At 33.6% G+C, this 12,752-nt stretch overlaps 1 protein-coding gene across 5 annotated transcripts in view; it reads right to left on the minus strand.

Annotated features, from left to right (window-relative positions):
• LOC106465189 (synaptonemal complex protein 1-like) overlaps positions 1-10,426 on the minus strand; it is an 80,366-nt gene extending 69,940 nt beyond the window's left edge. For 4 of the 5 annotated variants that reach the window (XM_022393038.1, XM_022393039.1, XM_022393036.1 and 1 more), the window contains exons 1-3: positions 10,270-10,426; positions 7,740-7,850; positions 7,359-7,431 (exon numbers count right to left, since the gene is read on the minus strand). In XM_022393038.1, the coding sequence (XP_022248746.1) occupies positions 7,359-7,431; positions 7,740-7,847 (181 nt within the window). In that variant the 5' untranslated portion in view covers positions 7,848-7,850; positions 10,270-10,426. Of the gene's footprint in view, positions 1-7,358; positions 7,432-7,739; positions 7,851-10,003; positions 10,159-10,269 lie in introns of those variants that run through there. The other variant, XM_022393037.1, reaches the window with a different exon arrangement.
• Positions 10,427-12,752: the final 2,326 nt, after the last annotated feature.

The following is a 12,752-nucleotide window of genomic DNA, read 5'->3' on the forward strand; positions in this document are numbered from 1 at the left end:
TAGACATTTTGCATATGAAAGCATTGTAATATATACTGATAAACTGCCAAATTTCATTAACATTCGCTTATTAATTTAAAAATAATAGCATGAAAACTATAACAAGCGCAAAATGGTTACGAGGTCGGTCCTAGAGTATGAGCCCAGGTTGAAAGAGATAAAAAATGAAATTCAAATCCCACTCAGGCAAATGGTGTGGGAACAGAGGGTCTGTGCAGGAGGAACAAATGGGAGAGAGTGGTTAGGACAGGGGAGGAAAAACCTTGTGGAATCGGGAAGGGCAGAATGCAGTGGATAGAACAGTCTGATACCCTGCAATAGTAGAAACAAACAAGCCACAGTCAGATAGCCAATTAAAGAAAGAGGTGACATAAGATATGTCAGCCAGTGGGAAGAAAATGAAAGTGAGACCCATGGTAATAGGCCCACCATTTCCATTGGTACACAAAATAGGTGGAGGAATGACAGGAGTGGAAGAGAAAGAAGGTTACACATTTCAAAATTCCAGCTTAATGGGTGGTGGACTGGACAAATCCCAAATATGAAAATGAAAGGATGACAAATTATGATGGAAAAGAAATGTGAGGTTGTACAAAAAGGTGGTAAGTGGAAGATATTAGTTGAGAGGAGATGTAGAAGAAGAAACCAAATTGGGTGGGCCAATACAAGACAACCAACAGTACTCTGCACTGGGTGTCTTAAATCAGAGCAAGAACACATGTGAGAAAATGGACAGGAGGATAGGCATAGAGGAAGAGATTAGACCAGTTTGACTGAGAGAGCAGACAACTGGGACTGAAGGATGAGATACAGAAGACCAAAATAGAGGTAGTTTGGTATTAAGAGATGAGGCAAATGCATCTATTTGAAGAGTACCAAGTTAGAAACAAACTCAATGAAAAAACTGAGGGTGGAGAGACCATACCATGGGTAGTACATGGTCCTGTCGATAAAAGTAGTCCACTACAATGTTCAGAGTGCCCAGGACATAGCATGCAATTAACCTTATGACTATCGGATACTTACACTGTATGTATGCAAAGTCACTATCATCATATTTCATTCCAAAAATAAAACTGGTGGATGAAATTGTTTGGAATGTGACAAGAACTTTCCTAAATGAATGTAATTTCAAAAAATTAAAATATTTAATTTTGATTTTTTTCTACTATTTGTACTAATAATTCGTTATTTAATGTAGTTATTTTCGTTCAGGCTCTGAATAGTTCATGTACAAGGTGATTTTCATGTTAAGTATAAAAATACTTGTTTTTATCTTACAATTTTCACATTTCATTTGCATAATCTCTAGAACCTTCTAAACAAATGTCAAAAGTTTTCTTACGGTAAATTTTTATATTTGATTTTCTCTACCATATCACTAACTGTAGCTATTATGATCAACATACAGTGCAATGAAATGTTTAAAACTAAGAAATGGTTTGTTTTGTTTTGAATTTCACACAAAGGCTATCTGTGATAGCCATTCTTAATTTAGCAGTGATAGACCAGAGAGAAGGCAGCTAGTCAACATCACTCACCACCAACTCATGAGTTGCTAAGAAATGTAAATATGTATGTACCTTTTAACTCTTCATCAAAAAATCTTAAATATCTTCTATGGCTCAAATGTGTAATTTCAAGTATTTACATTTTCACTTATAGTTAATTTTTAATGTCTTATTTTCCTTTTCTATTCTTTGCCATTGGTTATTTATGTCAAAACACATCAAGGGGTGCCCATGGGTAATATAATGGTATCACTAGCAGAGATACTTTTAGCCTCTGGCAAAATTAACAAGCCTCACACAGTGAGCTGAAGTTAGGGTTATACTAAAAAATTATTAAACCTTTCAAATATGAATTTTAAAACACGAATAATAAATAATTAACTAGAATATAAAAGTAAAACCTAATTACAGTTTAACTGTCTATCAAACTAATATGTATAAGGTGAAAAAAAAATAACTAAGTGCAAGCAGACAATGAATATTCAACAATGGTAATGTGGTTTGAAGAACTTGAGAACAAATAAAGCATGCCAGTTTTAAGCTAACCGTTTAAGAAAGTCTAGAGATTCCAAAACCAAGAGCAAAAGATAAAACTATGGAAATGTGTCACTTAAATGCTCTAAATAAAAAAAAAGAAAGTCAGATAATCCATAAGTCCACAGATTAAATATTTCCTTCAACCAATTGTCCACATGCAATCATAAGCCAAGCCAGTTATACAGGTTTGTATACTGCTTTTTGAATAGGTTACTTTCCAAGATATCTATACAGAAACATATACATACAAGCTTGAGACTTAAGAACAAAAGTTGCAGTATGTAGCTTTTACTTGTGAAAATGATTATCACTTGTTTATATTTACAAGTTTGAGACATCCAGTCAACATAGATTTAACTACATGGAAATTTAGAAAACTATAACATGAATATAATTGAACAAAGATATATTCTATAGTATTTATGGAAAGGAAAAAATTGTGAATATTTTTATTACTACCCAACAAACCAAAGAAGAAAAGACAACTTCTGTTGAAGAACTAGAACTTGTTACTCACACTTAGAAGAAAAAGTACTAATGATCTAGTGCTGTAAAAACTGAGCTACATTTACAAATGGCATGTATTTTTCAAAAAGTACATTTTTATATCTCAATATCAGTTTATGAATTATCATGTAAAGTTATTACTGCTAAAATATACAAAATAGATTAAACTAACGGAAGTTAAGCAACAGTTTTTGTTATTAATTACTCTAAAATTTTACAATATTTTCAAGTATTTAAATAAAAGATGAAATATATATAAAAAACAACAGAGACAATTTTTTGTGTATGTTAACAAAATGTGAATTTTCACTACGTCATTAAAATTGGTAAAGTTAAATCATTGACTGTTTGGTACTTATAAGGCACAATGATTTGTAGGCAATGAAAAATGTTAATACATACTACATGTTTTGACAGAGCATTGGTCTATTTTCTTCAGGTATGATACAAATCCAAACAAAGAGGTTTATATACAGAATAAAATATTTCTAGGGACTATCGGTAACAGTATGTAACAACAGGGTGTTATCATGTGATGACAAAATATTGTGACAGAGTTATTACCTAAAAGGAAGGTCAGAGGGAGGGAGAGCTAAGGGAATAAATTTTGCCATATTTTGTTAATGTTACTACGGCCATTGTCTCAGTTTAAAGATAAAACACCCGTTTTCATAACATCTATGGTTTCTCCTGAACTGTAAATCTTCTAAAGTCATTTGTGGTGTTATTCAAATTAAGTGGTCCACTAAATCTCATCGTATTGAAGCAATAATTTAAAAAAATAAGCTTGCAGTGTTAAGAGCCACCATAAAAGATGTCTGCACAAAAATCTCCAAGTAAGAAATCTACCTTGAACTTACCAACAACTTATTCCCAGAAGATTGGAACAGACTAGATACCTCAAGTTGGTTTATATCTACAAAGACTGCAGAACAGAAGAAGTTCAACCAGGAAAAGAAGTTTCAGAAAGAAAAGGAAAAGCAGAAATGTAAACAATTTCCAATCATTAGCTCTTCCGCCATCTGTTGTAAACCTCTCAAGTGAACCGTTAACTAATGACCAGATGTCTATCTTGAACTTAGGTTTAAATTTTGCTGTTAAATGTAGTTCATTACTAACTGAATAAATAGTTGCTACCACTGAAACTAACATCAACAAACTTAAATTATAGTCAAGCCAACATATTTTCTATCCTTTCAAAATGTAAGGAGAATAAGCTTAAAACTAACCTAAATAGCAAAGAAATTAATGCTTTAAATGAATTAAGATCTAACAGCAACATATACATAAATAAAGCAGACAAAGGTGGCTGTACGGTAGTCATTGATAAATCCCATTACAGACAAGAGGTCAACACCCAACTATGTGATGGATCATATACTTTACTAAGAAATGATTCAACCAGTAAAGTTTTCCCCCTGTTTCTATGCTCTTCCAAAAATACACAAGGAGAATACACCATACAGACCTATTGTATCTAACATAGACTCACCTATACAAAATGTTGCTAAATTCTTAACTAAAAATTTACTTCTTTATTAGAGATTGACCATTTCTCTCTTAAAAATTCCAAAGACTTCATGAACAACAAAAATATTTGCCTAGAAAAAGAAAACATTTTAGTATCCTATGACATAGAATCTCTCTTCACTTCTATACCTGTAGAACAAGCCTTAATCTGTTTAAAAGCCAAACTTTAACAAACTATCCCCTTTAGAAATTCAAGAATGTTGGGTATACTGTTTCTACCACGTTGCCATATGCTGAAGGTATCATCCACATAATGTAGCCAAATTAAAGGTTTTTGTATGTGTGTGTGTGTGTGTGTGTGTGTGTGTGAAAGAATGTCCAAAAAGTTCTTCTTTGAACACAGAAATGTACAGATCACTAAGTAGGGTGGGAAGGGAAGATCCCATGGTTAAACCACTGTTTTGTTTGTAGAAGTTATCTTCATAGGTAAAGTAAGTGTTGTTGATACAGTATTCAGTTAGGCTAGTAAGGTGGTTTATAACCTTAGGATCCAGTATAAGACTGAATATTATAACCTTTACATATGAAAGAGAATCTGAAACTGCCTCCCCTTTTTAGATATTAAAGTTATAAGAAAAAACAAGAATATGATGACCAACATATACAGGAAAAACTTTGCTGTATCCATGCCACCACACCAAAGATCTAATCACCATCTATCACAAAAAATGTCTACATACTATACTCTCATAAACTGTGCAATAGAATTCTGTACTCACAAAACAGACTAATACATTGAACTGAATTATTTAACAAATATTGCTGTATCTAGGGGTTTCAGCCTTGATATCATACGCAAAGCTTTCATCAAACTTAAAAATTACAAACAGTTCTACACTAGTTCTAGCCTTTCCTTTATCAGTAACATAAGCCATAACAATTTTGTACTTGTTTCCTTTTGTTCCTGAAGTGGCTGCTGAAATAACCCATATATTTAATAACTTAAAACCAAAAGTAAGAACTCTATATAACCCCCCACCTAAGATAAGTGCTTTATTACCCACCTTAAAACAAGCTCTAAAGAACAAACAAAAGCAAGGCATATATAACATAGAATGTGAATGTGGTAAGAAATATATTGGATAAACTGTACGATCTCTCAAAATTAGATGAAATGAACACCAAAGCCACATACGTAAATGGAAATTTGAAAAATCTGCCTTAACATCATCAATTTGAAACCAATCATACGATTATTTTGGAAAAAAATGTCCCTCTTACACCAACCAAAACATAAAATAGAACAAAATATTCTTAAACGCATTGAAATCATGAAAACAGGCATTATATTTTTAAACTACGTCAAGATTGTAACAGCTTCAAAATTCACAGCTCAACATATTCTCACCCATGGCTTTTTCTACTTCTTTTTCCACTTTAGAGCAGAAAAACCAAGATGACGCCATCCACCTTCTACAGTTTTTCCGACCAAACCTTTAGAGTATCCACCACATACAAGTGAACTATCAAAGACAAATCCAGAAACACCTGCCACCACTGTTCTAGCCAATCCTGCCATGAAGTACCCACAACCAGAAGCTAATTCTAAAGACATGTTCATTCAAACCACACAAGTCAAGAAGCAAACTGAGCCAATACACAAATTCACCCAGACCCCACCTACAAAGAAGGAAACAATGAAAACTCAATCCACACAAACTCAAGTGTGATTAAACCACTCTTCAACATCCACTGACTCCTTCCAAACGAAGACCAACTCAGACATGCGTCTCCAAGAAAACCAGGAGAACCCAGACAGAAGTACACTCTGTCTACGACTTTCACAGATTCCTTTACTCATCACCCAGTCAGTCTCATTCACCCTATGAATACAGGACTGATGCCTAGTTTGATGAAAACTTGCAATTCCCGTGTTTTCAACATTTTTATTTCAACGTAGAAGAACAAGTCTTCGAAGAAGACTACCACCAAACTTTTCCAGTCCACCAGCCAAGCCTATTTTAAGATGCTCTATTATACCTAATGTATACTAACCTTTGTATTTTCTTTCCTTCCAGCTTCCACCAGGCACGATTGGGACATTTTTTTTGGCACCCCGGCCATGAAAGTGGGTTGTCTCGAGGTACTTCCATTTCCCCCCACAGCAAAATTTACCCTGTAGGATCCTATGATCCCAACTCTGAAAAACTACCATTCCGCATAGTTACAACTTCTTTTATCTTTTACCTGCATGATTACAAAATTTACTAAATTAAACTACTGTAGTCTTTAATGATATCAAACCTTGTAACAAAACCTTGGAAATTTATCCTGATTTCGTGGAACTTTTAATTTTACCCCTTTAACTTTACAGTCCATTCACTCATTAAAATTTCAATTGATGAATTAGTACCAGTGTTTTAGGACAGTCATTAAAAAGGAACTTGCTACCTTTATCATAACCCTTTTCACTGTTCAACAATTACCAGTCTTCAAGATGTTTTTTCACAACCTCTCCTTCTTGCTGTGCTACTTCCTGCCGTAAGCTTGCGATACTAACAGCTTTCCAGGATGTCTTGAAGCTCTGCATCAGTCACACACACAGCACATAATACACCAAGCCTATTAATCCTTTAACCATGTGGTAACAATGGTCACAATCTGCCAGTTAAATCTAATTAAGTTACTTAAAGTTTTGGCCACTGGCAGAACATTTACCAAACTTACTTAAAGAATAATCCTCAATTCTAAGAGCAAGGTAAAGAGAAACAAGTTTCTGAGTGCCCCTGATTATCTTTCAGGCCTCCTCAAGGAGCCCTAAAAGATTTTAAACCAAAATTACTGTCAAGATATTGATTGATTGATTTTGTATCATACCTGAAGAAGACAGATCAATGCTCTGTCTAAATATGTAGTATGTATTAAGATTTTTCATTATGTTCACATACCGTTGTGTCTTATATATACAAGTCTCCTAGCGTAATGTGCTTCCTTACACAAATACATTGACTATTTGTTTAACATAAGCAAGTTTCTGCTGATATCAAGGTCTGAATTTAGTGCAAGGAGAATTACAGTACAAAGTAAGTAGAGGTAAAATGCAGTATTGCAATTCAGTTTCATGTGTGCTTTGTAATCAGTCAGAATGTTACAAAGAAATATGACTTGGTTGACAAACTTGAAATCTATGTCTAACTCACATTGGTGTTTTGAGACTGATACTTTACCACTTGAGTTAACATGAAGGTCCCAATCTGCAAGCAAGTAACTCCTCAATACCAACAGTTGTATATTCAAAGGAACTGTATAAAATATGCAAAATATTGTGCTTACTTGGAAGTAATATGCAAGGGTCTGGTCCAGATTCTTCAACAAACCTTTCTGGTATCTCAGCTGCTTTCTGTGCCTGAGAATATTTAAATTTGTAATTAGTTTTCATTAACTCACATGTGATATTACATAAAAAGAATCTTTATTTTATTCAATCTAATACATAGTCATCCATTAAAAAAACTAATTACAAGCAAAACACATCATATTGCTAAGTTCAAATAAAATTATCATAAAAACCAAAACTAAAAAGGCAGTTTTTGAAACTCCATCAACACATTGCTTTTCCTAAGCTAGTTTAATAAATAATCAAGCTTGAGTATCAGCAATAAAATACATTATGTATATAATCTTTTAAGCTTTTCAAACCTACACTTTAATTACCTGAATAGAACAATTCTTCTTAGAACTTGATAAATTACCATCAAAATGAAATGGTCGCACAAATGTAGGCTGAAGTTCTGATGGTCTTCCAATTTGTAACTGATGCATTATCTTTATGGGATAAAAATTAGATATCATGTTTATTGATTTTTTGTTTTTGTTTTGTACATGAAAAACCTTAGGCTTCAAAATAAAAATATTTTGAAATACTATAAAACAACACAACACAGATTGTTAATTAACACTCACAGACATAAGTTTTTTGTCTTAAAAGAAGATTTTGGAAATTGTCTTATTAAAATTAATGATCCAGCTTTTTTCAACATCCTCTTTTTTTTAAACCCATAGATTCAACATCCAAACATATTCATACTAACAAAGCTATTTTTGATAACAATCACAAAAGTACTTTAAATAGAGTTCAGCTTGTGGAACAAATTTTATTATAATGTATATAAAAAAGCATTGTACATGTGGTAATACCATCAAAGTTTTCTCCTGTTAACTACATTGTTATTTTACTTTAGGCCAAATGCTATTCTCCAATTTATTTATTATGTTCTTTCTGTTTACAAGTACCATTTTCATCTTGGATTACATGCTTAACATTTGTTTAGAAACTACCAAATAGTATGGATTAAACTTTTGAAAAAGTGAACTTGACATCAAAATTTGTAAAAAGTTTGAAAATAACTTTTTATTTCCTAATTAAATTTAATTTGTATGAGCCTAACAACTACTAATCAAAAATGCTAATTAAACCATCATTCATAAAATGCAACTGAAACTTCTGCTTGAACATGTTTGACTAAAATATATGAATCTATCAGTCTTTCAGTGCACCAAATGGCAACTATAAACACAAATAATTTTTATGATTTCCCCAAATGAATTTGGCCTTATACTTAAAACTGAAAAAAGTGTTAAATTTACTATGTCTGTAGCTTATTGTTGGCACAAACACTTGTTAAACTCAAATAAAAAAACTATTCATCTTTAATCCTCACAATGAAAACAATACTTCTGTAAAAAAACTCTTGTGCACAGTACATCCTCAGTACCCATTTCTCTTCCTCAATTCAATCTTGCAAAAAAAAAAAAAACTTGAGTTTTGCTAATTTCCCTAAACAAACTCATTATCTTCAATTACAAAACCTTGCCTGAAACATTACTCAAAATAGAAATTTATCAAAATAACTAATAAATTTCAGCAAATAATCACAATGAATGTTTCCCCCCAATATAATCTTCTCATATACGGTTTCTTCCCCCCCTAAAAAAAAAAAAGAGACATCTATCCAGCTTTTTTTTTTTTCAATATTTCTCCAATCATGTTTCCTTTTCTTTTATCAATATGTAAGCATGTTCAGGTTGACCTATGCCACTTTGAAATCCAGGTCTTTAAATAATTAAAATCCAAAACTTTGATTATTATCTTAAAGGCCAATAAATGTAATTCAGTAGTAATCATAGAGAAAAGAGAATATCAAGAAAAAATTTCATCTTGCATGATAAGTTCAAATTTCTAGATGTTTTTAAAGATCTCATCCTTTTCAGAGAATGTCTACTCACTGGTTTTCTTTTAACACTAAAAAAGAAAACTGTTTTTCTGAATTGTATGAATTTTTAAGATCCACATTTGTCAGAACTTCTCAATTATATGGTCTTCCTATTCTCTCAGCCTATGGTTTTTTCTTTGTATGTTACTTCTGGTTCATCATATATATAAATAATTCAACAAATTTATCCAATATTTCAACATTTTGATGTAAATGTTCATACAAAATTAGTGAAATTTGATATAAAATTGGCAAACTTTCAGTTCAACAATGTAAAGTATGATCATACTGATGGCATAGCCATGGGTAACCCATGTGCCTCTGTGCTTTATAATGTATTTGTGATTTCCATTGAACCATATATTCTGAACACTATACTCTGTCATTCCATGTATATTGACTGCAACACACTGATTATGCATTTACAGATCGTTAAAATCCACTACAAGCCCAACTTTTACAAAAAGATTTAACAAACAACACAACTATAAAAAGTCACTGCAGAACAAGAAAATTTTCTAACAAACATCATTATAAGTGAAAAAAGCTAATAAATGAAAGGAAACTGGGATTGTGGCTTAAATGCAGGACATCTGGCTAGCAGTGTCAATGCTTTATCCAACCGAGCTATCCATCAGTACAAGTCATCATTACCTCCCTTCACTCATAAGGCTTTTTAACTATGACTATGAAACTTCATATTACTTTGTGTTGCTGTGGTCAGGCAATTAATGGGTTAAATAACCACCATCCAACCAAATACATATTATTACTGTATTTAACATTTTAAATAAACTGAACAAGAAACACATATATTGTTATCATTCCACAATGTCGTTATACATAAGTCAGATTAAGGATTTTCCATAAGTGTTTATTGCAAGGCCACCCATTATTATTGTTATTAAAGCCATAGTAATTAAGCCGTGCGCGATTCTACACACGAATTTCTCCACAAAAATCATACTGACCTCTACAGCTGAAAATATGATCTAATACGCCCATGTGTAATTATCGAATTAAAACGGTGCATAAATCAGACCCACTGAAGGACAAGTATGCTGGACATTTTATATTTCCTCCTCTTTAGCAAACAACCCCAAAACATAGTGAATTATAGCATGTAGAGTAACCTCTCACGTTTATAATATATATATATATCGATTGGATGTTTGACAATCCCCAAGAAAGTGAGGGCCCCTGGTGCAGTTAGCATGCCTGTCGTTTAATATTTAATTTTTTGGAGATAACTGTTGTAGAGGTTTGGTAGCGGCCGCTGGAAGCTCTGATGTTTCTAAACTAAAAACGCAATAATATTCAGCCTTGAATTGGATTTTACTGAAGCTTTACATCCTGCATACAGTACAAGTGTAAAACCAACTCTTTATTGTCAGTTTATTCTAATGTTTTTGGGGGTGGAGTACCCATTCTTTCCCCCATTATTGGTGTCCCAGGATTCAACCTCTGGTGCCAGGCTTGAGATGCAAATCCTAATTCTACAGTATTTGATCATCTAAGTACTACAATATAATAATATTGTTCTTAGACGACCGTTTGCAGTGGCATAGGAACAGGGATGGGTCAGTGTCTTCCCAAAAAATCTGATGGAGAAAGGTGTGTGTGTGTATACAAGCAGTAAATAACAATGACATTGTCATCTCCATTCCACCTCGTAATGATTTTACTGACTTGCTAATAACCACAAACTTAACTTTATCAATATAGTTTATGAAACTACTAACTATAATGGAAATTTAGTTTTATGAGCTGTATTTCTATAATTGAGCTGGTCAGTTAGTGGTACTTGCAACTCAGTTAAATTGATAGCTCCATTAATTGATGAATACAATTTTCCTTAAATTATGGCATATACACGTGAAAAAAAAAAAAGTTGTTGGTATGTGCTGCCAACCAGTTGCATTCCCTTTATTCAGCACGTCCCCCAGTGGCACAGCGGTATGTCTGCGGACTTACAATGCTAGAATCCGGGTTTCGATACCCATGGTGGGCAGAGCAGAGATAGCCCATTGTGTAGCTTTATGCTTAACTACAAACAAACAAACAATTCTCAGTTTTACAATTAGTGAAACTGGCATTTAGCCTTAGTTTCAAGCAATATTAGTGGCATTATTTTCATTACTTGGATAGTTGGAACAATCTAAAATAATATTACGTATCTGTTTGTTTGTTAATTTCCCGTAGAAATTCTTTCCGAGAAACTTCAGCGATACAAGTCCTTTCTTAATTAAAACTAGTTTATTCTTTTTCGATACAACTTTGTAATACACAGAATTTCCACAGTCAATACGTTTGCAATCTCGATAACAAAACACACACTTTATATTATCGTTACTACCGCTTGCTTGACTCAATTATCTGTCTCTATATCTATCTATCTGCAATTATTTCTCCGCTTTATTTGCCGGGCTTATATACTAAGACAGAGGGCGCTTGGAACAGACAAGAGTTGCCAATGAAAAGTCATGATTCTTCTAGAAACTCCAACGTGCATGCTCCCAGCATCACGTGACTTACGCTGTTGTAATACTGCCCCATCCTTAGTATTGTTAGTCCCGAACAATAGCCACTTACATTAAACCAATAGATAATTAACAATAACTTAATTAAATGTACAGAATTTACAACCGCAAAATTAAAATTCAACAAATTCTCTTAATTTTACGGGACGTATCTTCTTCCGTACTGGTCTCCGTCTCGTTGGCTTCTGCTTCACATGGGGTTCATCTGCTCCATCAGGAAATGTCCTATTATCGGTAACAGTCACATCAGTGGTAGTAACTTCATTAAGGGCTTCACTGTTTCCCTTCTCAAAACTGGGTAGAGTTTCTTCTTCGACAGTGGCTTTTTCAGGTGACACGTCTTCATCAGCGTCATTTGTCATGGAAAAGACAACTTAGGAGACTTCTCTTTGGTCTTCCTTGGATTATACAACCACACCTTGTCTCCTGGTTCAAAGCTGACTTCAGTAGATCTCTTATCATAACATAGCTTCATGGAATCAGCAGACGTTTTCAAGTTTGAATGCACTTGATGGTGAATATCATCCATCCTTTCAGATAACACTTTCACGAACTACGACACATTTTCAGGCAACTCTTTGCAAGGTTGGCGTCCTGTTATCAGATCCACTGACAACCGAAGTTCCCGACCAAACATCAACTTTGCTGGAGTGTATCCGGTGGCATCATGCTCTGCTGTTCTATAGGCCATCAACAGGGGAGGGAGTAAGACATCCCAGTCATCTTGGCAGCTATTACAAAACTTTGCCAATTCCTGTCCCATTGTACTTTTCTACCATCCCATCAGACTGTGGGTGAAGTGGCGTTGTCCTGGTCTTTCGTATGCCAAACAACTTGCAGCATTCATTGAACATAGCTGATTCAAAGTTACGGCCTTAATCTGAATGCAGTTCGTATGGCATACCAAACTTGAA

The sequence above is a fragment of the Limulus polyphemus genome, unplaced genomic scaffold (assembly GCF_000517525.1).
Source record: "Limulus polyphemus unplaced genomic scaffold, Limulus_polyphemus-2.1.2 Scaffold1862, whole genome shotgun sequence".
Taxonomy (NCBI): Eukaryota; Metazoa; Arthropoda; class Merostomata; order Xiphosura; family Limulidae; genus Limulus; species Limulus polyphemus.